This window comes from Aptenodytes patagonicus, chromosome Z (assembly GCF_965638725.1).
Source record: "Aptenodytes patagonicus chromosome Z, bAptPat1.pri.cur, whole genome shotgun sequence".
In the NCBI taxonomy this organism is placed as follows: Eukaryota; Metazoa; Chordata; class Aves; order Sphenisciformes; family Spheniscidae; genus Aptenodytes; species Aptenodytes patagonicus.
In genome coordinates this window covers 26,465,839-26,492,773 of record NC_134982.1, presented here as the reverse complement: position 1 = coordinate 26,492,773, position 26,935 = coordinate 26,465,839, and the positions used below count along the sequence as shown (strand labels likewise).

Here is a 26,935-nt window from a genome sequence, read left to right as displayed (position 1 = left end):
AAAGATGAAACACTTCCTTTTTTTTTTTCCTTCTACACGTGGTGATCAGCAACTTGCAGTATTTAAAAAAATAAGTTGACTAACAATATCAGAAACGTGATAAACAGTTTGCTTTACTTAGTATAAAAAAATCTTCTTTTCTTCCAGAAAAGTAGTTTCAATCATGCTTTCCATTTTGTAATACTTGGTTGTCTTTTTAAGAGTCATTTTCATAGTGGTATAAGCACTAAAACAAGTGGAGATGGGAATTATTTATATGTGTGTCTCTTAAACTAGGTGGTTGGGTTTTTAAATTATTAGCTGCTATAGACTGTAACTTGCGTTTTGACTAGAGCACTTGTATAGAATAATATGTGTTTATTTTTTGAATATTTGCCTTTCTGAGTAAGGCAAACTGATTTGCCTGACTTTTGTGAGGCAAGTGTATTTAATATACATGGTAAAACTTGGAACTGTAGGTTTCATGAAATTGAACTTGCTTTTGGAAAAAAAAAACCCTAAACATCATAATTTTAGATTGCAGAATTGAAGAGTTTTTTAATCCTAATTACTAGATGAAGATTTAGAAAATTGCCTTCTAATGCAGGTTAGGAATTTTATCTCTTCTGCCATGGGTGGGAATCTTTGGAATGTGGTGCATTTCCTGCTCCTCAAATGAGGAGTCTTTCAGTTTTACCACTGCTGCTTGCATGACTTTTGATCAGTTGCAAACTCAGTGGAGAAACAGACAAACTAAATATCCTGAAAAATGCCTTCATCTGGACTATGCTTCTATCATAATCACCCTTTTCAAAATACAGATTTGTGATTTTAAAACTCTGCAAGGTTTTGTAACTTCCTATTTCATTAACTGCTAACAAATCTTGTTGAAAAAATATCTTTGGATAAAGTTGTATTTGATATCCTTTTGCCCTTTCATTTTTTCTGGATGTAAGCATACACACACAGGCACATATGTATTCTCCTTTTTTTGCTGTAAGTTTTATTACAACTATATTTGATTTATTGTCTTTTGCTATTAGTGTAACTGTTGATTTATTTTTTCTTATTCAAATGATGTACAAACACTTATAAAAATTAATTAATTGTGATCAATATATGAAACATAAATAAAATGTACTTAAGGCCAAGATTGATAAGAAAAAGCAACATCCTCTCTAAGTATATAGTAGTAATAGTGCTAAAGAAAATAGCTTATTTATTATTCTGAAAAATAATATCCCAAAGTCTAACTTTTTAGCTGCTCAGTATGCCAACCTCACTGTGGTGGCAGATTTTTCTTGCAGTTGAGAAGTTCTCAGGCATTTGAACATTCAAAGCATTAAAAAAAAAAAAAAAAAAAATCTTGTTTTCCCTTTCAAAAATGTCTGCTGCCTCCAAACATTTACTTATTAGTCTTAGCAGACATCTGTTATAGTAATATCATTGTGTTTCTGTTTTGTATTGTTTGGAGATCAGCAGCCCTTGTTCTCATTCTTTTTTTTCCCCCTGTGTCGATTTCTTCGTGAGCTGTTATACTGCTAGTACTAAATTCATTTGTTGTGACTCTTCTATGGGAAGAGTGGGGATGGGCAAGGAGTGACTTTCACTCTATACATGTCTGATTACCTTTGGGGTTAAAACTGTATATACTGTATAACATAGGAAAGACTGTTCCCCTTTTAGATCTTTATATGCTGCATATCTGCTTTTTATGTCTGTCTGTCTCCGTGTTTTTGGTGTGTTCTGTTGGATTGTGAGCTGTTAAATTCTGAGCTCTGCTAACTATAATAATACTTTATATGCAAAGTTGTATCACGTGAGAAGAAGACTTGAAATTTTTCATAGCTGGAAGAATGGCCTTTTTTCCCAGAAGGTGTTGTGCAAGGTTCCAGGAAGTTTTGCCAGAACTGGCAAAAGAGGACGGGAGTCCCAAACTTTCCAGTCCTACTGGTTTGATTGCTAGCTAAGTATGCTAACCATACTTTTCTCAGAGGGACACTGCCAGCTGTGAACCTGGAAATAGTATTACAGTGTATAGTGCTTCCAGTGATATTTAGTACTAGAAAGTTTGAGTTATGCCTGACACTGCTTTTTAAAATAACAAAGTAGTGGGAGTGGAGATACACTAATGACTGAATAGGTTCCTGAATTTACACAGATTTATTTCTTTATGTGAATGTAAAGCTTGCTCTTTTCTATCTTGGGTTCATTTTCCTTAAAATACACAACATTGCTGTAAAATGTAGTATCCTGGTATTACCAGGTTTTAAAAATTGTATCTTTAGCAAGAGAAGATATGTTTTTCTCCATGTACCCCAGTCTCTCAGAATAACGTAAAAGATGCAATGGACACCCAAACAGTATAGCAGGTCTAAAACCATGTTAATTTAGTCTTGTGTAGATTCCTTTTTAAGCTGGCAATAGTGACTTTTGCTTATAGCAAACCTGACTTCCCCCATCCCCTTGCCCCCGAAGAAAAGCATACTTCAGCTTAAATGCTGCATTCTGTGTATTCAGGTTTTTTGTATAACTTTTTTTTTTATTCTTTCAGATAGGTTGGCTAGAGGAGGTGCTGCTGCAGTCTTTGAACTCATTATGTGGGAGGATGCAGGTTCATATTAGAGCCAGTGGGTTTGATATGCAATTTCAACTCTGTGCTGTGAGAAAAATAAATCAGGCTTTCCTTTAGGATTGTTTCCGTACCACAGTTATGGGAACTTGGCGATAAGTTCATTAGCTTCACCTACCCTATCTCAGTTCAACTGCAGCCAGCTCAAGTGCAGGCTATCTTAATCAGCTTCTGCTCATGTGGTCTTACTAGCATGTAAATGCAAGTCCAGTTCAGAGATTCTCCCATGTTAAAATTCTTTAGCAAACAGAAGGCAAGGGATGGTCTTGGACACTCCTGTGCAAGATGATTCTACCTGAGTTCAGGGGGAGTAACTAGTATCCAACAGAGGACCACGAGAGAAATAGAGTCCTTTGCTTGTAAGGTGTCCTTGAACTTCTAATAAGCAAATCATAGGCAACTTTTTTGTGAAAAATATATGCACCTAGATTAAGGCGCTGTGTGTGTGTGTATATACATACTCTCTGATTTTATTTTGACAGGAATCTTTTGATCCTACTATGCAGTTGCATCTTGTTCATCAAGCTCCATGTACCATTCCTCCTTACCTCTCAAAAAATGGATCAAGCCTTGGAGATTTGCTAATAGGCTTCTTCAAATATTATGCCACAGAATTTGAGTAAGTAATAAGCTCATCTTAGTGTTTTAGAATATGCAAAACTTTGATTCCTTCTATTCAATATAGCAACACTTTTATAACCCTTCAAGAGAAAGAATAGCAGTAATGCAGGAGTGGTAACTGACAGAGAGGAAATGGGTGAAAAGACTAAAAAAGGACCAACAGGAATGCAGATAAAGAGTGTCTGACATCTTTTGCTTAGCCAAGCATCCTATCCTGTAAAATAGCTGCCAGAAGTTAGAGAGCTTTGTCCTTTAAAAATAGCTGGGTTTTGTTATATTACACTATTCTAAAACTGCCTATCCATGGGTGAGAAAAATCTGTTCTTCTTAGTTGTAGTTTAAGGTATTGATTGTGATATGAATTATTTGGACCTTCATAGCTGCGCTTGTCTTCTGTCACCCCGAGTCAATGGAGGTAACTGACCAGTTGGCTCCTTACTTTACTATAATATACATCGATATAGGCCACACCTAATGAAGAATTCTCCCATATATAGTTGGTTCACTAGCCTTGTTGGTTTGCTAGAATCTGGGTTTAATTTTGGCATCTGGACTTTCTTGTAGAAGAGAAGGAGAAGCTGAAGTTGGGAGGGCATCTGAGAAGGCTGTGGATTACAAATATTTTGCCAAATTGTCACTCGAGAATTTCTTAGAAAATGTGCTTGTCCTTATAAAATATTAAATGGTTGTATTTCAATAAGCTTAAAGAACTTCTAAAGAACTTGTTTCTGAGGCAGTTGGTTCATACACGTTGCTGTCCTGTGTATTTGCATCATATCCATTTCCTGGAAGGGGAACAAAATGTATAACTGCTGGATACTCATAATTTTTGAAGAGTTCATATTTTACTTTAATGTAAGAAGTGAACAATCATTAAATCCTTATAAGAAAACATCATTGGGGTGTGCACCACATATGGAGTATGTAAGCTAAATCCGTATGGCCTGTGGCAATTCATGAACTAATTGCACTTTGTGCATGCTTAAGCCTGATTCTTAGAGATTTTCCTTCAATGATCTCTGCAGATAAGGGAATGGTCTTTTGTCCTAAAAGTTTCTCCTGAGTACCTGTCTTTTCAGCTGGCAAGGTGCTGTTTGCTAAACAGGTAAATTAGAAGACACTGCTGGAGGATATCCTCAAGTTCCTAATTTATGTGGGACACTAGATGCATCCTTTACGACTTGTCTGTATAACGACAACTGTAAAAAAGAGCCATTAGAATTCCTGTATTGGAAACATACATAGCTGAGAAGTCATATCAGGCAATGACGCACCTAATGCAGCAAGCTATATTATTTTTAACTCTTTCTGCTACAGAAATAAAACTTAGTCAGGTGTACTGTTTACTTGATCATCTGTGTATCCCTGACAACTGTAAATCCTTTCAGAGCAGGGTGTGTGTTCTGAAGATACTAAAATTCCGTCTAGTTTCATAAAAACTGGTAATTGGTTGGAGAAGAGAAACCCAAATTAATGCCCATGCTGGAGAAAAGGCGGGCAGAACATAGTATTTAAAGATTTTTGTGTGTGTGATAGCCAGCCAATGAGAACAAGTACAGTGTCACGCTATCCACAGTATCTGTTATCTTTCCTTTGAGGTTGCTGATGGAAACAACGTTATAGCTGGGTGGGAGTGAGGATAAGAGTTAAATACACAGAACACAGGACTCTGTTAGTTCTGCCTTTCATGGAAGGAACTTGTATTTTACTCCTGAATGTGTTGAATATTTTCATTGCTGTAATCAATATTCTTTTTTCAGTGTTTGCTTTCCCTGTAAAACATTTACTAGTGTTTTCATGTACAGAAGTTTTGACGTTGTATTTCAGATATTGTGATTATTAAGTTAGGTCACGTTTAAATGACCTGTACTTTCACTATTGAACTGCAATGTGTTTGATAAAAAGATTACTAAAGAGAATACTACTTCAATTTTCATAAAAGTGACTTTTGTAGATTCCTATCTATGGAGTAGGACACAACACTGCCAGGTTTGATACACAGGATCTGTTTTGCTGAAAGAACAGCATGCAGTCAAAAATGATCAGATCATGTGTGAAGATCATCATTTTGGACAGAATAAGTCATTGACACCACCTCCCTGGAATGCGTAACTGATCAACTGTTTTATATGTCTTGGTCAGGAAGATGAAGGGAAGATAGAGATACATTGTTTTAAACTTCCCCTTCAGTCTAGCAAAGGCCAGTAGGTATTTCAGTTAAAATCTATGTTTTATTTTACTTGATGTAGTGAATAATATTTAAGGTCAGGATGGACCCAAAGAGTAGGGCACAAAGGAAGAAACAGGAGCGGCACAAAAGAAGAAACAGGAACCTTGCGTGCTGTGCAGCCATGAATAAGTTTATCTCCTTGTGCTGTGTTTTTTTCCCATATGCTTTTAATCTGCTTTATTTATTTAGAATATAAGCTCTTTCAGAAAATTGCTGATTACCATGTATTTATACAGTGCATATTCCACAGTCCTACTCTGAGATTTTTGCTGTGTCCATAAGAAGTAATTTTTATCCCCCTTCATAAGTTACCAGAAATATGATTTGGAAATTGCTGCATATATTGGACTTACACACTACATATGGCAAAGCTTGATTTGCTGACATGGTTGTATAATTAGCTTGCCGTAACAGTTCAGGTCTGTATAATGTTTTGCATGATACAGCTAGCTAAAAGTATAACGCCATTTTAATTTTAAGTATTTCGAACTATCAAAGGTCCACTGATCACACAGTGAATGTGTCCAAGTAAAAAATGTACGGAGGTGTTCTCAAAAGAAAGTATTTGGAAACTGGTCCATGTTTACCAGGCCCTCTGGAGAGAGTGTCTGATTTCACTTCTGCAGCCGTGAGTGAAGGCAGCAGGTTTTCACTTGGCTGTCTCTTTACAAAGTGAGACCTTGAAGCAAGGCCTTGCTCCCCTGAAGTTACTGCTATGGAATCTAGAGATTGTCCTTTGGGACTGTACTTCTCTTAAATTTATTGTTTCAAGTTATGTAGCAGCATATGAGCAACTGATTAAGTTGTATTTGGTGGACGTCATAAAAGGTTGGTTACATTATTGTGACAAAATATAAAATACAGTTGCTCACAGCTCTCTTCAGGGTAGAATTGGTCAGGTAATAAAGGGATCATTTTTTAATAGTATATTGAATTAAATATGCTTGCAATTTGTACCCATCTTAGTGTGTTTATGCAAGTGGCTTTGGCATATAAGAACACTCTGGAAAAGATAAGCTTTTTAATCTGTTTGTAGTGTATTCATACACACTTAAACCTGGATATGCCTGGTCTTTTTCTTTCAAGTTCTTCCCTTTTCCATGAGGAGCACACACCTAATATGGGCAGTGACACCTGAAATGACTGATAATTGAAATAGCTGTTTAAATGTCGTTACATTTATGTTAACATTATTGTTAACTTATGGATTGAAAGTGTGTATGCAGAGAATATTTGCTTTGTGTTGGCAATAACGAAGTTACTGTGTGCAAGCCAAAATGGTTAAAATTGATACACAAATTATTTGCTATTGGTAAATAATCTCTAAATCAGGCTGATTTCGGTACCAAGGCAGGGTTACTGAAGGCTTAGTGAGACTATTAGACAGAGTAGTTGTTTTCAAGTTTAAATAAAAAGCTGTTTAAATAGCTAGAAATGTCACCTTTTTTGTTGCTTTTTGCTAAACCAGTGTATTATAAACACATTTATCTTTTTGCTGAAGAATCAAGCCAAGTATAACCTAGAGAAAAAGAAGTCGAGAAGAATTACATGTTTGAAGTGAAACAATATTGCCTGGTTTAACCAAACACAGATCAAATACTTTGTTGTGTGACTTCTGCCCCCCCCCCCCCCCCCAACCCCCCCGGTTGGCCTGGATCTCTCTGATTTTTAAATAAGCTTTTAGAAAAAGCAGAAGAGTTGAACTGTCAGCTTCTTCTGCTCATGACCAATGTTCTGGAGCTCCAGTTTAAGCATCTTTGATGCTCCAGTCACATGCTTTTTCTCTTTTGTCTTTTCTTGTGTTTGGTTTTTTTTTTGAGCAATTCATCTGAATTTCTTGTTAAACTTGTGTTGATGGTAGTTTATTAAAAAGACATGATAGGAAAGTATTTGGTGCTTCACAGTATCTCTAATTCTTGCAAAAGTAGTCTACTGTGGGAATTAAGGAGAGGGAGAGTGATGGGTTAGACTGAAAGCTTTAGTTTTTATTGAATGCTAGAAATGATCAACACCTGTACTAATTTTCTAAAGAAAATATCAAGAGAAACCTAAATGTACACAGCAGTGGGTAAGTAATCTGAGATATCCTAAACTATGCCTTATATGCTGTATCCTGCACCTTTTCGAAATAGGCCCTATTCATATTCTTAAATAGAAGAATAATGTACGTGTTCTATGGAAGTACAGTTATTCAAACAGCTCACTTTCATAAGTGGTTTTAATCATGAGTTGTATCCAAGAGAATTTGTAGAATTACAAGCACGGATTTTTAGCTGGTGTAAATTGTCTTATCACCGCTGACTTAATGGAGTTATGACAGCTGATCTGTGGCCTAGGGAGCACAGAGTTCCTCCAAATTTAACTGATGAATTATAGACTGTATTTTGATTTACAGTTGATATTTACAGATTTACTGCAGGTGGTTGATGCACCCAGCCAAGCTCCGCTCTGCATTATGTCAAAAGATTGATTCAGTCAGGAGATCACGTCAGGTGTACATAACACCAGTACAGCTAGCAGCACCTTACCCAGCTATTTCTAAGCTCCATTTAGTCAGGGCATATGGTGACACATTGTTGGTGATCCAGGCGTTTCGCTGATATGGTAGTTCCCTGGTTTAGTTAAGAGCAGCTGAAAACTGGATGGGTAGGTAAGAACATAAAACTGCAAGTGGTTGCTTTTGGCTTCCATTATGTTTGGCATATTGTGCCAAGCATCATAAAGATCATAAAGATGCTTGGCACATTGTAAATATTGCCCTGTAAACTTTGTCAGTGTGATCGTTTCCTATGGTTTTGTTGTTGTAAAATTGTGTGCAGGAAGCAGTAGAATATCTTCAAACACGTATTTGAGTTGTTGCTCTGTTGCTACTCTTGTAGGAGATCTAAAATTCAGCATATACAAAGTGTTAGTGCTTTCTGATAATAGGTTCCTTGCACCAGGAATGCTGGCCTGTAAGCAAGCTATCTTTATATATCTTTATACTGTCAAATTTTTTTTTAATGGAATGCAGTATGTGACTTCATCTGCACTTAAACTCCTTACGTTCCTTTTCTCCCCACAGAAAATTCTGGAAGATAGATTTGAGGCTATAATTTCTTTTGAACTTAGAATAAATGTAGGTGTCCATATTCAAGTTGACATTGTTTTTTGAAAAAATTATTGTGTCATGAATATGTGTTACTCACGAGTACCTGTGATCTGTTTTGCAAATGTTTTCGTAAATAAACTTCTGTTTGTGGAAAATTTTTCTTGTTTCCTACGCATCATTCCTTACTCTTATATGGTGAGTTATGAAGATTAGACTGTTACACTAAATTACTCATTATTATAAAGTACTGTGTTATCCAGGCTTATGACATAGCAATTTGACAATTTTTTAATGTAAACTGATATTATTAATTTAGAATAATGAGTTAAAAGTTCTGCAAATTGTTTTCCTTTTCCCTAGTTGGAGCCATCAAATGATTTCAGTTCGTGAGGCCAAAGCTATTCCAAGACCTGATGGTATTGAATGGAGAAACAAATTTATTTGTGTAGAAGGTAAAATGTAAAGCTGCATTATCATTTTTAACTGTTAAGACACTAAATACATAAATCTGTCAATTAGACTTTTCCTTAGTTGTGTTTTAATAATGCACACATATAATATATTTATGTAGAAATTGAAGTTTAACCAACATAAATAGTTTTGGAAACAGTCCTGCCAAAAACATTTGAGAAGGAAGCTTTAAGTTCTATAGTGTTTAAAAATAGTTCTCCTGACCTTTTCTTCAAGAGCACTCATTGCCCTGTTACTTTTGGATCAGGGATTAGGACTTTGACAAGGAACGGCCTTTATGACAGTAGCGTGTGTTTTCCTGCTCTGCAAAAGTAGTTGTCAGTTTTGCCAAGATTGAGCTGCTGAAAAAACATAGTGGGCACATATTCAGATTCCTCTCTAAGAATATTCTTTGTTCTAGAAATGCTCTGATGTCCCAAGTCCTAGCAGTAACTATATTATGCGTATGTCCATACCCTTGTGGCTACTATTTTTGGCTGGCTTGTGAATGTACAGTTTCTGCAGAGTCTGTATGATGCCCTCCAGAACTGGAGGGTAAACCCAGGCTCCCTTTTGAGGTTGCAGGTCTCAGCCGCCTTAGTGCAGGCTGAACTGGGCAGTAGCACTATACAGGGAACCTGCTTCATGTGCTTTTGATGCATTTCAACTGCTGTGGGGAATCTACATGGAGAAAGTGAACAGTTAGTATGTGTAGGAGATGAAGCTTGGACCAGGGAAAGAGAAGATAGTAGACCAAGAGAAGGAGTGAGACGTTAAGAGAATGAAAAGAAAAGCAGGGAAGGGTCTGAGAGGTGCTGTGTAACTGGAAACAGTTAACACAAAGAGATAAGAACGGGGAGTGAGAATCAGAATGCAGCAGGTGAAGGGGAATGGGTTGGACAAGGGACCGTGGATAAGGAACCAAGGTGGAACGGGAGCAGAATTAGAAGTAGGTGGTTTAGGACACTGGGGTGAAGAGGGAAGGTGTGAAATGGGAGAGGTGGCCTGGGCCCCGGCTGTAAATAAATGGAAGCTAATAGGATCAGGTTATCAAGGCTTGAAGTTTTAGGATAAAAGAGGAATAGAACTTGGACAGGAGCCAAATGGTATGGAAAGAGTTGTTACAGACTGGGAGAATTTTGCTGGGGGAGGAGGGGGATAAGGCAGAAGTCCTGTGGCTGGACAGACATTGCTCAGGATTGCTGGGGGTGGGAGTGCACCCATGCGTGTGTGCCCGTAGTTTACTGCATTTGTGCTGCTCTGTGCAGAGAATAATTACCTACTGGTGAAGTTAGTTATTCTCTGTCCCAGAGCTCACCAGCTTGGCTGTAATCATATGGACGGCAGTGTGAAGCCACATGATGGGATTCCTGTTCTTCATTTGACTTTTGGGGGAAAAAATCAACTACCAGTCATAGGGAAAAAAACACACTGAAAGATGACTGCACGCTTGACTCTGCAGTCTCAGAGTTGAGAAATGTGAGAATTAAGAGTATCTGCACAGCTGAAATGATTCGGGATAGCGCAATGCAGGCATTGCCAAGGCTCTGGTCCGAATGTGGGAGGTGGGAATGCTGGGCAGCTGTGTCTGCTGCTGTCACATGATGCTGATCTGCTGTGTTGCGGGGGGGCTGTGTGTTTCAAGCTCTCAGGTTTTTTTATGACATTACAAAGTGGTTGAATAATTAGATTTTCTGTCAGATTGGAAAATAGAACATCAGCATACAAAATAGGCATTTTAGAATTTGTATTAAATGGGGTTGATTACATACGATTTTTCCTTAACAGCTGTTAAGCTGCACTAGTTTAACGAAGTATGTAGATAAACTTCTGTGTACTTTGAGAAGAAGCTTTTTAAAAGCTAGCTAAACATGTCAATGTATTCTGATTTCCAAGTCTTTGTCAGATTTTCCAGTTAGTGGACAAAAATTTCAGTAATTGGTATTATTGCATATATTTTTTATATTTTAAATATATTTGTTGATAGATTATACAAGTCTGTGCCTGCAAGTTACCATAATTCTGCATGTAGCACTGTATTTAGGCTCGCTCAAAGAAAAATTGTGTTCTGTTTTAATTTTTATTGGCCTTAAGACTGATTCTCACTTGTATTTCTGCTGTTAGAGAAACAAATATAGCAGAGATGCTCATTTCAGACAGTTTAAAATCTGGCAGGCTATTACCATTATAGGGATACAGAGAACGTTGCTTTTAGCTAATGTTTGTGAACATTCCTTGTCAGAAACTCTAAATTGCTACCAGCTATTCCAGTTTCAGTTTAAATCTTGTTTATATCAAATAATATCATCACTCTCCTGTTGAAAAAGACACAGCTTGGAAAAGCTAGAAACATGGCAATTTTGTGAGACAATTAAATTGAGAGTCATTTAGGGAAACTGGATCAGAAGCTGTCTAAGCTGCACCTGATTTATGCTTGCACTTTCAAATCTTTCAGATCCACATGTTAAAAAATAATTCTAAAGAAAATTCCTCAGGGCTTGGTTTGCAGCAGTTCTGAAGTTTTGTGATTTCTTGTATTTTCATTTGGAAAGATGATCCCCTTTAGCCTTTCCCTCAAGCATCAGTGTTTTTCTTTTAATATTCTCATCTCTGTGTGTGAACAAAATGACTTATGATGGACTCTCACCGTCTTGATGGTTAGAAAATGTAGTGGTGTAAATGGTAGCTGATTGCAAAATTATTCTCGCCGCACTCCAGGGAATGAGTTTGTCTTTTGACTGTCAGTAAATATGCAGGAAGAATAAAGGGAAGATGTGAGTCAGCTTTTGTGACTACCTTTTTTCGTGCTGATGGTTTCAGAAGATTGTACAGCTTTGCTCTTGTTGCTTTAAAAAATACATATCTCTTGATTCAACATAAAGTACATAAAGGTCCTGGCATTAAAGAAACGGTTAACACCATGTTTAAGACACACAAAAAAAATACTGTACTGCCTCACATGGTAAGGGACAGGGAATTCTTAGTGGCAGTAGGTCACTGTGTTAAATTATGTCACTAACTTTAGAGGACTATGTACCTTTTCTATTTGAGTGCCAGTTTTTTGTTCCAATCTAAATGTGCGATGCATTCTAAAGTAAAATAAATCTGCCTGTAAACATCCACTGAAAACTTTATAGGTAGTTTGAAGAGAAACCTTTTAGAAACCTGCGAAATACAACATTTATTGCATGAAACAATTTCTTTGCGAATTTAAATAGCTTCCAGAAATAAAACCCCAATGCCATGGAGAATGTTCCAAATTTGAAGTCCCAGTCTCCATCATGGCATAAGCCCTTCTGATGTCTGTTTAATGCTTTATTTTACTATATGTCCCTATCTGAATAAAAGCAATTCATAACCAACTAAACAAAAAACCTACCTGATCTAGCAAATGCTCCTGTGGTTCTCTGGCCCTTAAAGACTTTCATACATTCTGCCAGTGTGAAATACACTGTGTTACTTAAGCAGTTCTCTAGTAAGGCAAAAAAGACTATAAAATCTGTTTAGTAGTGCATTGTAATGCATAGTCTCTGCATCATAATTTTTTAGTATCTATTGCTTTAATGTTGGCAACCCAGCAGTAGCAAGGAGTACTTTTTTTAATCCTTCAATTAAAAAAAAAAACAACCAAACCCCCAAAAAGTTCCAAAGTATTAATTATGTTAGCAAAAAAAAAAAAAAAAAAAAAAGGAAAATACCACATAAATTTGTAGTCTGTTAGAAGGGGGAAGCCTCAAATTGTTAACTTATGAATAGATATTGTAGAATAGGTATGAACTGATAAAATATATTTTTACAGCAGTTGATACATCTTATATAAAAAGTTATAGTAAATATTTTACTGTACTCCTTGTATTTCACTGAGAAGGTGTTGAATGAGATGAATCTAAAGTGAACAGTTCCAAGAGGCACATGTGTATTAAGTTTCAAAACATTTTAATATGCAAAATCATATTCTGATACATCATCACAGACTATTAAGCAGTAACAAATAATTACTGATGCATAAATTCAGGACAACTATAGTGTGCTTCAGTAGTTATAATAACCTGACTTTATTATGGATTACATACCATTAGACCATTCAGCGTTTGGGGCTTTTTTTGGATGAATGTTATGTAGAAATAAAGATTGAGGAGCAAAGTAGAATCAGCCACTCAAAACACTCTTGGGAAGCAATGATATGTTGACTCTTCTGGGTTTTGTCTGATTACTTGCTCAGTGAAGACAGCCTAGCTCTAGGGTTTTTTAACACTTCTAATGTATGTGTTTGATCTTGCAGAGCCCTTCGATGGGACAAACACTGCTAGAGCTGTACATGAAAAACAGAAGTTTGATATTATCAGAGGTGAATTTCTGAAGGTAAAAAGTACATCTCATTTAATTTTACCGGTCACTTTGGTTTTCAAGATAGTTATACAAATGCTAGTCATTGAACCTGCCCGTTCCTGATGTTTGTGTTATGAATATTTTTGTGCTTTGTACTATATAAATAATAGAAATGTATTTTTGAAAAATTCTGTGGAAAATTTATTTAACGTCTGCCATTAAGCATCAGGCTTGAGTTGAAATGGATACTTGAAATAGTAAACCCTTTGTCTTAGATTTTTCTTTTGTGTGTAAAATTCTAATGATAGTTAATAGCTTTAGAATTACAACCTTATCTTCATTCATTATTTCTTCCTACATGAATTTGACTGGTAATAAACAATGTTTTATACTTCTTACTATGCCTTTTTTAACAAGTATCGCCACCAATGGTTTTCTGCTGGTTTTTGACAAGTGAATTAAATTGCTACTTTTCTTTAGGGAGACCACACTCATAATTTTAGAACATGAGTAGTTCAAACTGGAGCTTTCACTGTTCCAGTCAGCGGAGGAGGCAAGGACACTTCGAAGCAAGCAAAGATTTAGGCCTTGGTTAAACATCCTTTTTCTAAAAATCCTTGCTACCAACTCTTTTATGCTTGTCTCCTATCATAGGCATTGCATTTGGAATTGCAGCTCAAATTCTAGTTTTCTGAGATCTCTGACTATTCATAATGTAGTTATGACTAGGGATTAGTGCACAGAACTGGCTTCCACCTTTAACCAGTTAGACTCCCCTGTTACGCTGTCATTGGAGGCTCCTGTTTAGTCCAGTTAATCAAGTCCTTAAATATCTTGAGGGCTTCTCCAGTAAAAAGGAAATCAATGCCAGATACTTGTAATAAAACAAATGCTGTAAGGTGTTGCCTTAGTCAGAAAAGGATAACTTTTTTGCTTTGTAATTCTGTTCAGAAATGTCAGTTTCCTTCTATTTAACCATGCTAGCATACAAAGTACTGAACTGTTCACGTACTTTTACATAAAATATTTGATTTTGTGAATCTGCTAAAGCAATGGTTTACAAAGTACTTTGGGCTTTCTCACTGTTCTGTGAAATCAGTGAGAACTTCTCTTTTCAGAGTTTTCAATTAAAAAGTATGTTTCAAACCTGTGTGGTTTTCTGAAAAATGTAAAAGCAGTTGTTTGATGCTAGCTGTCTGGAAGCCTTATATACTAGAGTGTTACGGCCCTGAAAAAATTTCCTTTTTACTAGGAACCATAAGGAATGACAGTTGCTTAAAACTGCAAGTATTTATTAATATCTTGCACTTTTTTAAAGAAGCCTGAGGAATCTGTTTGTCTCATTGCCCTCGAGAGATTATTCTTCCTGTGGTTTTTGTTACACATTGTGGTTTAAATGAATTATGCGTAAAGACAGGAGGGTCACTGCAGTTATTTGCAGGTTCATGGCCTAACAGATGTGACAGATGTGTCCTGGATTTCACACTAGAATACAGAAAAAAATTGAAATAACCTATTTTAAAGACACAATTAAGTTCTGGAAATGTCAGAGTATAACATCTTGTATCAGGAACTTTGACATGTGTGAATTTGAGACAATTATTTTGCAGTCAGAATATCAATGTAATGCTTAAATAACGTTAACATCTTGGTCTCCACAAATCCAGTCTCTTCTTGAAAGGCTGTACGTTCCTCAATAGTTCATTGCATTTTGTGTACCTTTTGGATTTTTTCTTCCCTTAAAACAACAAAAAAACCCCTCTCTTTTTCAAGAAGGGGAAAAATGTCAACCTTATTGTTGTGGATCTGTGAGGCTTACTGCTTACAATGGTATTTAAGTATGAATGGCAAAGATATTTAGCCTTTTAAAACCTTGTACTTTTTCCCCCAGTCTTGGCAGGTATTACGAGACAAGAAAGACCTGAACTGTATATTACCTTTAAGAACAACCATGCAGAAAAGATAACCAACTTCTTTCACTTCCTTCTTATTGGATCCTGCTGAAATAAAGAACAGTATCAAAATCAAGAGGCAGTTACCCCGTGGTTTTTTATGACATGTTTTTCTCTGTAAACTTTTGTTAAGGAAATGTTTATAAGAAAGATTGCATATTTTATTATCGACATTTGTTAATACAGCTGTTCATTCAAAGATACGTTTTCTGAAAATGCTTGCGTTGTTGACTTCTAGAAGAAAATCAAACAGCAAACCACAAGAATAAATCCATTTCAAGGAAAGTATGGGCATATACTGACGACTTGTTTCCATAATCTGTGTAATCATTAATTTGGACACATTTAACCATGAAATAAAGACATTCAGAGCTAAACAATGTGCAAGTCTGACTATGTCCTTAAGGCATTGCATACAGTACCCACTTCTTGATGAACAGGCAGCCCGTGCTTTACATCTGCTTAATTGCAGTAAGCACTTTTGCTCAACTTGGCACTTTCCAGTTTTATTTCCCTTTTACATGGAACAACAAGCAACAATTTATGAAAATTAAGCTAGATTATGGTTGGTAGTGTTCTGGATATCAAGAACTGTAAACTGGAATTTTCAAGCAACAGTTCTACTACAAAGAAGTTGAAATAGAAAAGGACAAATCAATATACATAAATGCTTCATATTCATACAGAGTAGGTAAGGTACTTTTTAGTGCTTCCTTTTATGTATTTGAAGTAGTAGTGATGTCTGCTTTGGGAAAAAAAAAACAACAAAAACCAACAAACAAAAAACCCCAAACCACACCAAAACACCCCACAACACTACCACTGCTACAATAAGCTAGGCTTCTGTTTTGATTTTGTGTAAATATTTGTAAATTGGTCAGCTACTGTAAATTGAATTTAAATAAGTAATCTTGAAAATTTTAGCTTTTCCAAAAAGAAGTTGTGAAGCCTCTTTTAGACCTGCTGTAGCACAATTTGTGCCTCTCATATATTTGTTATTGAAGACCAATTCATTGTTAAAACTGTACTTACCATTGATGTCAAATTCATATTTTCATTTTTTTAAGTTTAATATTTTGTATGGTGTCCAGTGGAATAAAATTTATATATGGAAGATACAGTTTATTTTTCCAGTTTATGTTATTTTGTACTGCATATTTAAAATATTTCCTATAATTAAGTAGAAAAGGAAATGCCCTGTAAAGGTGAGGCCCCTGTTGCAAATCATAAACTTCTATATGGCTATTCTGCACTGCGTCTGTGTACAGGTAAAAGTTTCATCTATTGCCATCTCTAACAAGATTGTGAAAACCCTTATAACTGTGTAAAATAACAAGCATTATCTCTTCTTGTGCAAACTTTTTAAAGTTCTAATTTATTTCAAGTTCTACAATTTAGAAGTTGTAGAAACTGTAAACTATTTGCCTGCTGAAAGGTTACTTACTACATACTTCATGATCTAGTCTATGTAAGATTTTGGCTTCTTAAAACAGCTTCCTTCTGCAATTTAAACAGTCTTTCAGTTTTAATCCGACTCTAGCAATCCACTAAAATGTTCTCTCTCCGTGTGTATGTTCCCCCTCACTGCCCTTCCTCTTTATAAGATGGTAGACTTGGTCTCAGTGAAAAATTCACTTTGACCTGCTTTATGTAAAATGGAAGCACAAGTTTTTAGTACAGGATGATGTCTGGATTCAAACATGCTCTACCAGCCCTAGATGGGTTTTGGCGAGAGGGGAGGGCTGCTCTTTTTTTAAAAAGGTGCTGTCTATCTCTTTGTGTAGAAAATGTAAAACTTTCCCAACGTAGGGTTAACTGAGAAGGGACATACATGTTTAAACTTGGCAAAAATGTATTTCAAGTGAGCTGGATATATGGTACAAAACTTCATTCACGTCTCTCTCTTAAAAGTTTGCATTGCATCACCTAAGGTGTCAACATATCTCACACCTTAAATTACTGCTTTATGTTTGAAACCACTTCTTCCTAACTGTTGTAAAATAGTTAAAAAAAATTGTGGTACCTCCGTGCAACTCTGTAAAAATTGACCCACCAACTCAGTGATCTTTTTAATACAAGCCAAGATCTGTAACCACAATGGCCTGTGTCTTTTAAAAGAATCCTTTTGCAGTTTTTTTCTCACGTTTATGTACTTCTGATAAGCTACGTTTATAGTCAGAAATATTTTAAGTCTAGATGGTAGTTTTCGCCAACTGTTTGGGGAAAAGCCTGTTTGTTGCATCCTCTCTAACAATGGAAAACTCCCCATTTATTTATTGTGTTAGCTAAGCAAGGTGCAAGGTGGTGTAACTTGGTTTAGCTTATAGTGAAAGAAGCTAGTGGGTAGTCTGGCAAATGCACGGAAAGTGGCAGTGCTCTCACATATTAAAAAAATATTAATCTGAGAGGTTTGGAAAACAGATTTCACCAGGTGTATATAATATAATACCCCAGGTGTATTATATTATTCTCCTGTCAAGGCAAACAAGAGCAGCATCACTTTCCATGGAAGTGCCAGACAACTGGAACAACGGTGAGTGAACATGATATTTGTTAAATGGTGGGCTGCAACTTTCATCAGAAAACTTCAGATAAAATACCACAAAATAAGTAGTTTGGGGAGAGTGAGTAGGATCTGAACTTTAACTAACTTTGGATTCAGTTCTGCATAGTCTGAAGTTCTTCAGAGATTTAATGACCTGGATTTTCATCTACTCTGGGCAGATATCCAGAGCGAGAAATCCACTAAAGGCTATGATAAATCTTAGTGTTAGCATGAAGTTCTCCTTTCTCCTCAGCTTCAAAACAAAAACCTTCACACACCTATTCCTTGGCGTACACCCTAGCAGGAAATTTTCCTGAGAGACCTTAGGTAAAAGGTGTTTTTCATGGTTGACCAAGGTTTTCAGCATGTGTGCAAGATGTTAGTTTCTCTGAGGCTTCTTACTGCCTTGAAATAAAAATGCCTTAGTTCAGCTCTGTTTGTTATTTTAGGACTAGTTTTGACTACTCATTTTGGCATTGGGTTTGCCTGTCATTTCTCACCTGTCAGAAGTGACATATATAACGTCAGAAACTACTAGTATCTTGTCTAGGATTTTAGGAACTCTCTTCAGTCTTCTACAGTGCTTTTAATTAACAGGCTCAGAGGTGTATAGGACCACCAAACGTTAGCAAGAGCTTCCGATTCAGTAACAGCAGTGCCAGAATTGGCATAGGCTGTATACTGTGAAACTTGAAGTTTCTCTTCTAGCTCTCTTGCTCTCACTTCTCCTAAAATGTGATTGTGTAAGTGTACTCTCTGTACCTTAGGGTGTTCTGACAGTATGAGAGGTTATTTTTAAGAAATCCCTTACAAAAAATTCAATATAAACCAATTTTAAGACTCGAATTGAAGGGTGACAGGCTTATTTGGGAGAAATGGGCAGCCATGATAAAAGGATGTAAGACAATTTGTAGATAACCTGAAGTTAGTGTTTGTCAATACTGTCCCAAATGCTTATTTGAAACCAATGCTTTACTTGATCTTGGGTCAGTGGACACAATTCACAGTATATTTGGTGTTAAATTTAAGTCCATCAGAGAATGTCAGTCTTGATTTAATGGACTCTGCTTGCTCTGGGTTATCTCACGTGTATTTTGTAGTGTTTGTTTTTGTTATGTTTGTCTTGTTTTCTCTAATCCTTGTGTGTTTTGATATAAATCTTTCCCTCATTGATTTTACACAGTATGATGCTTATAGGAAGAGCATGAAAGAATATGCTATTTTGGTCAACTTATAGGTCAAATTAAGTTGTGGGAAGTACAGAAGGGAGAGCACTAGGTCTGGAAGTAATTTGAAGAGGTTCTGCTAAAAGGGTACTCACCTTCCTCTTGCTGTGCTGAAGACCGAATCAAAACTTGTGCAATATATGTATGCTTCGTATATAAGCTTTTCTACAAGATTGTAATGCTCTTGTCTTCCGTGTGTAAAGAATGTGAAGTCCTCTACCTTAAATTTCATTGTGCTGTGTACACTGTCTCTGTGCTCCTGTTAAAATCTGGAGTTTAAGTTAGTATCTGTTTCAAGTACACTTCTTTGAGAAATTATGTTCTGACCTTGTAAATTGTGTACCTCAGTGAGTAGGTCAAGAAAGCAGACAAGTTTTATCTATACGTACTCTTTAGGAAATATTTTACTTCAAGTGAATCTGTCAGTAGAATTTTAATTTAGCATTGCAGAGAAAGCTTGTACTCAGAAATACCTGCTTGAGTGTTTCTGTACTTATAACACAAGGAAGAGTTCACTGATTGATTTATAACCAGCTATTTATTTGAAGAACAAAAAAAAGAAAAAATGGGATTAGAGTTATACAGTGTATACAATGTTTTATACCTGAAATAACTTGGAAGTTATTTATTTAGAGTCAGTTTTGGTGCTTCTCTCCCTCTTCTAAAAAATAATTTTAAAAAAAGTCATTACTTTGGCTAGTACAGGTTGGAAATACTTCCATTTTGTCTGTGAAAAGCACTGCATTTTATGTGAAATGCAGAATAACAAAGGGTAAACATGGCTTAACCTAAACCCTACATGGTAATGTAGTTTGTCTTTGCTTTAAATTAAAATTGGTTCAAGTCAACAATTCCTCAAAGAGGAAATTTGAAATGTCCTGTGGTTCAACACATCGACAAATTTGGGTGGTCAAATATATTCCCTCTGTGTTGTTAAAAACTACAGTGCTTCCGATACCTCTTACGGTACAGTATTAATTACTACAGGCGTGTCCCCTAGGCTCATCCACTTGTAACTGTATTTGACTTCTCTAGCTCAAATTTGAGGCACTCTGGGTCCCCTGGTGTGCTCAGGGCTGAAACTTGCTTTTGAACATGCTAAATGCACCTTTTTTTGGGGCCACAAGAAAACTCTCCTTCCGCTTCATCTCTGCCGTCCACCCCAAATTGGCTAGAAGTGGCTTGGGAAGGTCTGCTGGGGCCCCAGCCCCTTCCTCACTGCTGCTGCCTGGCTGCACCATCTCTGTTGTAAAAACACCCCATCGGCAGCGGCGGGCAGGCCAAGGGGGCGAGCAGCTGGATAGATGGCCATCGGGTTTTGCCACGTGTCCTGGCACCCGGTTGGTGCTAGGACCCAGGGTAGGACCAGCAGCGACCTGGCGCTGTAAGTTTGCTGCCTTCTATTTAAAGACTGCCCTGAGTCAGGAGAAGCGAGAGCTGCTGGGGATGACAGTTGCTTCAGGCAACCCTGGGGAGGACAGGGTCGGGGGTAAAAATCACCGGCGAGGGCCTGAGCTGGGAAGGGCATGGAGGGGTACCGCGGCGCCGAGTGTGACAGGGCCTCTGAGACCTCGTCCTTTGTAGAGGATGAAGAAGAAGAGGAGGAGGAGGAGGAAGAGGAAGAAGAGGAGGAGGAGGCTGTGGATCCGGAGGAAGCAGAAGAGCTGACTAACAGGTACTGCCTCCCCAGGCACTCGCAGCCTTGGGGGGAGCTGGCAGCTTCATCCCAAAGCACAAGCCAGGGGGGATGCCAGGATTGGGGGCTGGTGCTGGTTTTAGTGCCTTTCCTCCTTCCCTTCCCCAGCTGCTGCAGATTAAAAAAAGGGGGGGGGGGGGCGGCTGTTAATGGGGGGTGTTTCAGATGGGTATGGAGGTAATTAGGTTTTGTGCAGTAAGCGCCTGCCCTGAGTTCCCTGAAAGCTTTTCTATTTAAAGATCCTCTGGCGTGCCAGCTCAAGTGGCATCTCCCTCTGCTCCTCCCTCTCTGGCTGACTCTTTGTCACATATCGATCTAAAATGCTCTGCAGATTTGCTTGTCAGGGAGAAAATGGTCAAAGATTGTAATGGCACATTGAAATTTGTTCCTTTTTATGGCCCTTTCTCCCTTCCCGCTTGTCCCTCCCTCTTCAGTTTCTTCTTCCCCAAAAAAGGAAAATCTTGTTGTATGTGCTCGCCACCGCCCATCATGATTTGTGTGGCTGATTTTTGGGGTTGCGATGAGGAATATTTTATCACTTTGATTTTTTTAAAATTTTTTTTTCTTAATAACTCTTGCACAGAAACAGTTTGTTGTCCTAATGCACTCCTACCATCAGGAAAATAACGAGCAAGACAGTGGCCCGGTGCCCAGCGCATGGCCCTGGTCCTGCGCAGGATGCGGAGGCGTCTGCAACCTGATCCACGCAGGTGGACTCCTCTGGCCGTGCCAGCGCTGGTGGTTTCAAAAAGAGACCGTGAGGCCTGAGAGTCCCCTGGCACGTATTGTGTTGCAAGATTTCTTCCTTGTCTTGAGTGAAGCCTATCAGTTTTGGGTGGATACTGTAGGAAGAACCAAAGACATTAATGTTGACAGTTTAAAGTATTTCCAGAAACCATTTTTTTAAGAAATTTGGGTCATACAGTTCCTAAAACCTCAGTGCTGTGGAGCCATCCTGTGTCGACAAACCGCTCTGGGTGTATCATAGTTCAAAGTGCTTTCTAGCATTGCTGATGGTCACTGGGAGACAAAAAGATGGCAGAAAAGAGGCGGGGAGGCTCTGTGCAGGCTAAACCACCCCGAGTGCTGCGGGAATGAAAGTCAAACAGGGAAATGTAGCCCGGGACTGTAGGAAAACCTCCTCGCAGAGGGAAGAGAGAGCTGGTTTTCCAAAGAAGTCAGGGGACACCCCTGGTGTGTAACACTGCTTTTCTCCTGAGGGAGATGTTGACTCTTCAGTCCTGTACCGGCAGAGAGAGGGGTTACGTGCTGATAAACGCTGCTTGCACATGGGTGCAACCCTGCAAGAAAACCAGCTGAAGGCAGTGGAGTGGAGCTACTCACTGCAGACAGCTAAAACTCAACTGACTGGATATTTTTAAATGCAATGTGCAATTAAATGGCTAATAATAAAACTGAAATTGTAAAACATAAGTGGAAATGGCTAACTTTTCCCTTAAAGGGAGGAAAATCTATGTAGCCTTGCAGTTGTTCGCTGCTCGCGCTAGGAGGATGGCTTCTCCATGGGTGCCTGTTAGCAGCTCCCCACAGCTAGGTCTTGCTTCTGGCTGGCAGCCTCTGCAATGCAAACTTGGGTACTGCATCTCACCGCTTAATTAAATCACAGCAACCATTCCCTTTAGCTTTCAGTTATATTAAGAATTGCAGAGTTCATCTCTATCCTTAACTGTCTTACTAATAACAGAGGTCAGAGTCTACTGGAGAGGTTTTTAGCAGCTGTGCTCAGTGGTAACTGAGTATATTTAAATCCATTTTATTATTTTAATTAGGCTAAAGGAGGTGTTAAATTTGGGGTTTGGCACAGATATTGTAGCTGCACCAAGTGCTCAGTAATAGCTTAGTAAAGTTAAATGAAACTGATTCTTTAAATGCTTAAATTTTGTTGTTGCAAATGTCAGCATGGTTGTTGAGCTTACGGCCTGAGTGCCTGGGCAGAGCTCCTGGGAGGTGCTGGCTAAGCACAAACAGCCGGGCCAAGCCTCTGAGACGTACTTACTCAGGCTGTAAGCTAACTATTTGTTGACAAACAGGTTTTCAAGTCCCTGTTGCGGGGGGGGGGGGGGGGGGGAGAGAGAGAGAGAGAGAGTGCGCGCATGTGTGTGTTGAAAATGTGGCTTAGAGGAGATGTAACCAATATGCAAACTTGTCTGAAGACAGCCTGTCCTGCACCCTGCCGTCATTGATTTATTTTTAACAACCCCAAGCTCTCTGCTGCTTGTCTTCCTCCTCTGCATGCAGTTGAACAGCACCTGGTTGTACAACGTTGCAGTCAGCGGGGAAATTCCCCATTGGCTCCTATTTCCATCTTTCAAGCATGCTAAATATCCTCATTCCTATTTTATAAAAGAGTTATCAGCAAGATGTCTGGCCCAAGGTCAGCAAGTGCCCATGACAGAAGCAGAAGGACCCTGGTGTTTCCCCAGGACACTAACCCCTGCGCCCTGATGGACCCACTCTGCTTCCACACCGGTTCCTCTGCAGCAGCTGCAGGGAGTAAAATCCCAAAAGCTGCAGCAGAACTTATGACTTGCTCCAAAATTATGGTGCATGCACATAAAAAGCAGAAAAGTTTGTGTTTCACATCTTTATTACCCTTTTGATGTAATCTTCAAATAATTTGGTTTCCTAACATAGGTTTTTATGCAAGTAATGAGACTAACACATGGCATCAGAACCTATTACAAAGATGGGATAAGGCATCATGTCCTTGTCAGCATGAATAACCCACTGATCTTCAGAGGGTTCATGCAATATTTTCTTGCCTTTGGGCATTTTACTATCTGAGATAGACAGATCATGGCAGATGTCTTTTGTTTCAGGCTCCATGTAGAATTAATCATCTAAACGGGGAAAATATTTTGAAAGCATGATGTCTTTTGTTTCAGGCTCCATGTAGAATTAATCATCTAAACGGGGAAAATATTTTGAAAGCATGTATTGTGTGTTTTAAGGCAAATGAGTATGAAGTTAATAGGTATTTTTGTATTGATAATGGTGAGATTAAAGTCTAGCTACAGGAAGATACTTTACTGGTTAACTGGTTTATGTAACCACTGGAATATCCGAGTCTCTAACAACTACGTGATGGGTGAGCTGCTCTGACACAGTTCTGTCTCTTGGACCGTTCCCAGCTGATTTCCTTTTGTAGTGGGAAGGTCTCTGGATGTGTCTGTGTGCAGGGCTTACATAAAAATGACTCTGCAGCCAATTTGTATGTGTTCCCAGGTACCTGGTTTGCCTGGAATGGGTATGGGGCTGATGTTACCTATTCATTTAGTGATAACCTAAGACCAGGAAATGGGGAGAAAGTCCTGGAGTTCTGGAAATTTTTTTTATTTTTTTTATTTTTTTAAATGAAGCAGTCCTTCCACAAGAATATCAGAGGTGTGGAAGCTTCAGAGCCAAGTCTAGCTTAGGAAGAGTGGTAAAAAGGATGAAAGGGGAAGCGAAGCAAAGCGGAGAAGGGGGCAGCCCGCCACGTGGGGGATGCTGCAGCATCCAGGAGAGCGAAGGAGTGGAATGATGGCAAATGGGAAGGGAAGCCACTGGGGATTTGTCTTCCCAAAGAAAAGTTTGCCATACTCTCTCCAAAGCAAAGAAAGACAGACGGGGGGAAAGGGTGTGTGATTTTAGTTTCCTAGATGAGGCAGCGCCTGCCTGGGGCCAGGGTGGAAGGGGCTGGCAGGGCTGTTTGTCCGCCGCCGGCTGCAGGCGTGTGCACGGGGAAGGTGAGAGCAGCGGGAAGCAGAGGCTTTCCAGCGCCCCGTGCAGCGGGGCAGAGGCTCAAGCTACAGGGCACCGGGAGCTGCTGAACGGGGCGAAGCGTCAAGGTGGGGGCGTTGCAGCGGGGAGAGGTGCAGCTGGTGAACCCACCCCACATCCCAGCCCCCGCTGGCAGCTGCAACCAGGAAATACACTTCACTCCGTGTTTTGTTTCTCTTCAGCCTTTTAGATAATATTGAATCCCTGGTAAAGGTCTAGATTGCAGTTTGGATCTAAAATAACACTCAGACTTTAAGAAGTTCCCTGTTAGGTCTCAACAAAGTGATTAAATCACTGTGTAAATGAAGTCTCCCACCGAGACCAAAGTGTTTGTTCAATACCTGTTCTCCCTCCACGACCTGTACAGTGGAGAATCCAGAATGCAGGAGCAAGGCAGACAGCGGAGGCACGGAGCTGCTGTGGTTTCTCAAGCAGCATTGTGAAGCTGTGACCGGCAACGCCACCAGGCCATGCCATGACCTGACGTCTGGAAAAGAGACCAGCACCGCAGCGGGTTGCGTCTCTTCCCAGGCATTTGCAAGCATCAAGGATGGAACAAAATGTCTGAGACGGGCCCAGCTCCCAGCTACTCCTAACAAAAATCAGCTTTGCAACAGTGCAAGCAGCAGTCTTACTGCTTTTAGATAATTATTCATTTGAATTTGGACACATGCATGAGCCACTGTGTTGCCAGAAGGGGCATTTATTAACACTGAAGGAAGTTAGCAGTAGGTTAACAAGTGAAAGGCTGGGTTTAAAATAGTGACTTTCTGTAGCTCCTAATTCTCTTACCCTGGAGAAGGAGATGGATGAGCTATAGCCCTGGGAAATGCAGACCGATAGAGACCTCGCTGAGCATACTGATTGCTGCAGGGAAAAGGGGCAGCGTGGTAAAGGCAGAAACTACAGGAATGTACAGAACAAAAACACAAACACAGAAAAATAAAATATTTCCTTCAACTGGGAAGGCAAGCTGGCCAGTACCGATTTCCACCTCCCCTGCACTGTGCCTGCAGGGTTCAGGTAGGAGCCTTCAGGGGATAAGAGGTCCTGTCAGTGCAGGCCATCGCCACAGCTTGACATCTCGGCCATTTTATCTGTGGTGTTTTCAGCTTGCAAGGTGTTACGCAGCAAACAGCAACAAGTTTTGATGATACCAGGAGTGACAAGGTCTGATGTGAAGTGGATGAAGGGAGGCTCTGGAGGATTTTAGAAAGCTGATGGGCTGGCTGTACTTCTCTGCGATGGTGCTAGTGTAGCACAGATGGACAGACCTCACTCAGCATGTCTGAACACGATTGCTCTGGCAGCTGGGGAGGTGAAAACTCTTCCCTAGTATGATATATAAGGGAACGTGTGCCCAGCCTGCCGGGCTAGACTGGAAACTTGAAATCCCAGCAGACACAGCACGGAAGTCGTAGTGAGAAGCAGAGGAATGTGAGAAGCAGGAAGAGGCAATAAGAAAAATCTGGTTTTGAGCTATTATGACAGGAAGCACAAAACCAGTTGTCAACGTCTTCAAGAATTATAAAAGGTTTGAGCCAATGTCCTAGCACAGAAATAACAGACTGATGGCATGCGTGCCGACAGGATTGGGTGTGAAATATCTATGTGGAAAAAAGGCAGCACTGGCTTTCCCCCCTGGATGTCAGTGGCTTCACATCTGCATTTATGGAGCTGAAACATTGTGAACGTCTTTTTGCAATAGCAGACACTTCCTCTGACTAGAGGGGCAGTCTTTCAGCTACTACTGCACAGCGTGCAAATTGTATACAAAACTAGGGCAGCATGTGGAAGTATATTGGGAGAAAATGCTTGAATTACGTGTCTTTCATTCTGGTCTTAAAAATATAAAGCACCACTTCATTGCACTATAGAGGAATATGGACTGTGACCGCAACCTTGGAAATGATGTGACTAATGCAAGCTTTTTGCATAGGCAGGACGAGGGCAGCCCATTCTTATTCACTAATATCAGCTGAAGTGGGAGTGCTGCTCTGTTCTGCATGGGGTTTTATTTAATAATACCAGGTAGTGCAGAAAAATAGGTTAAAAAATATATGAGGGTTATTTAGAACTTGAAAAATCTAAAAAAAATTAGGCATCTGTTGTTGTGGACTCGAATAAGACCGGAAAGCTTCCTTAGTACTATTGCTATTGATTTATTTTATTGTATTTTATTTTGCTATGCTCAAGTCAACCTAATGCCAAGCTATGAAACTGGCAAAGAAAAAGCTAGCAGCAAAATTGGTATAGATTTATTTGCTTTGCCTTTTCCTCGAACCTGTAAATCTTACCTTATGGAGCTAGCCTTGCTATAGAGTACTACACCAAGGCAGATAATCAGCTGTACATGCTGAGGTTTTGTATTTGTTTGAGGGCTGGTCTTGGGGTTTTTTTT

At 39.0% G+C, this 26,935-nt stretch overlaps 2 protein-coding genes across 4 annotated transcripts in view; both read left to right on the top strand.

Annotated features, from left to right (window-relative positions):
- Window positions 1-15,664, top strand: part of TENT2 (terminal nucleotidyltransferase 2) — a 51,229-nt gene extending 35,565 nt beyond the window's left edge. For 2 of the 3 annotated variants that reach the window (XM_076362324.1, XM_076362323.1), the window contains exons 12-15: window positions 3,094-3,230; window positions 8,914-9,005; window positions 13,286-13,365; window positions 15,224-15,664. In XM_076362324.1, the coding sequence (XP_076218439.1) occupies window positions 3,094-3,230; window positions 8,914-9,005; window positions 13,286-13,365; window positions 15,224-15,298 (384 nt within the window). In that variant the 3' untranslated portion in view covers window positions 15,299-15,664. Of the gene's footprint in view, window positions 1-3,093; window positions 3,231-3,796; window positions 4,030-8,913; window positions 9,006-13,285; window positions 13,366-15,223 lie in introns of those variants that run through there. The other variant, XM_076362325.1, reaches the window with a different exon arrangement.
- Window positions 15,665-20,467: 4,803 nt separating this feature from the next.
- CMYA5 (cardiomyopathy associated 5) overlaps window positions 20,468-26,935 on the top strand; it is a 54,397-nt gene continuing 47,929 nt past the window's right edge. Inside the window, exon 1 of the mRNA XM_076362961.1 lies at window positions 20,468-20,730. Coding sequence (XP_076219076.1) covers window positions 20,582-20,730 — 149 coding nt within the window. The 5' untranslated portion in view covers window positions 20,468-20,581. The remainder of the gene's footprint in view (window positions 20,731-26,935) is intronic.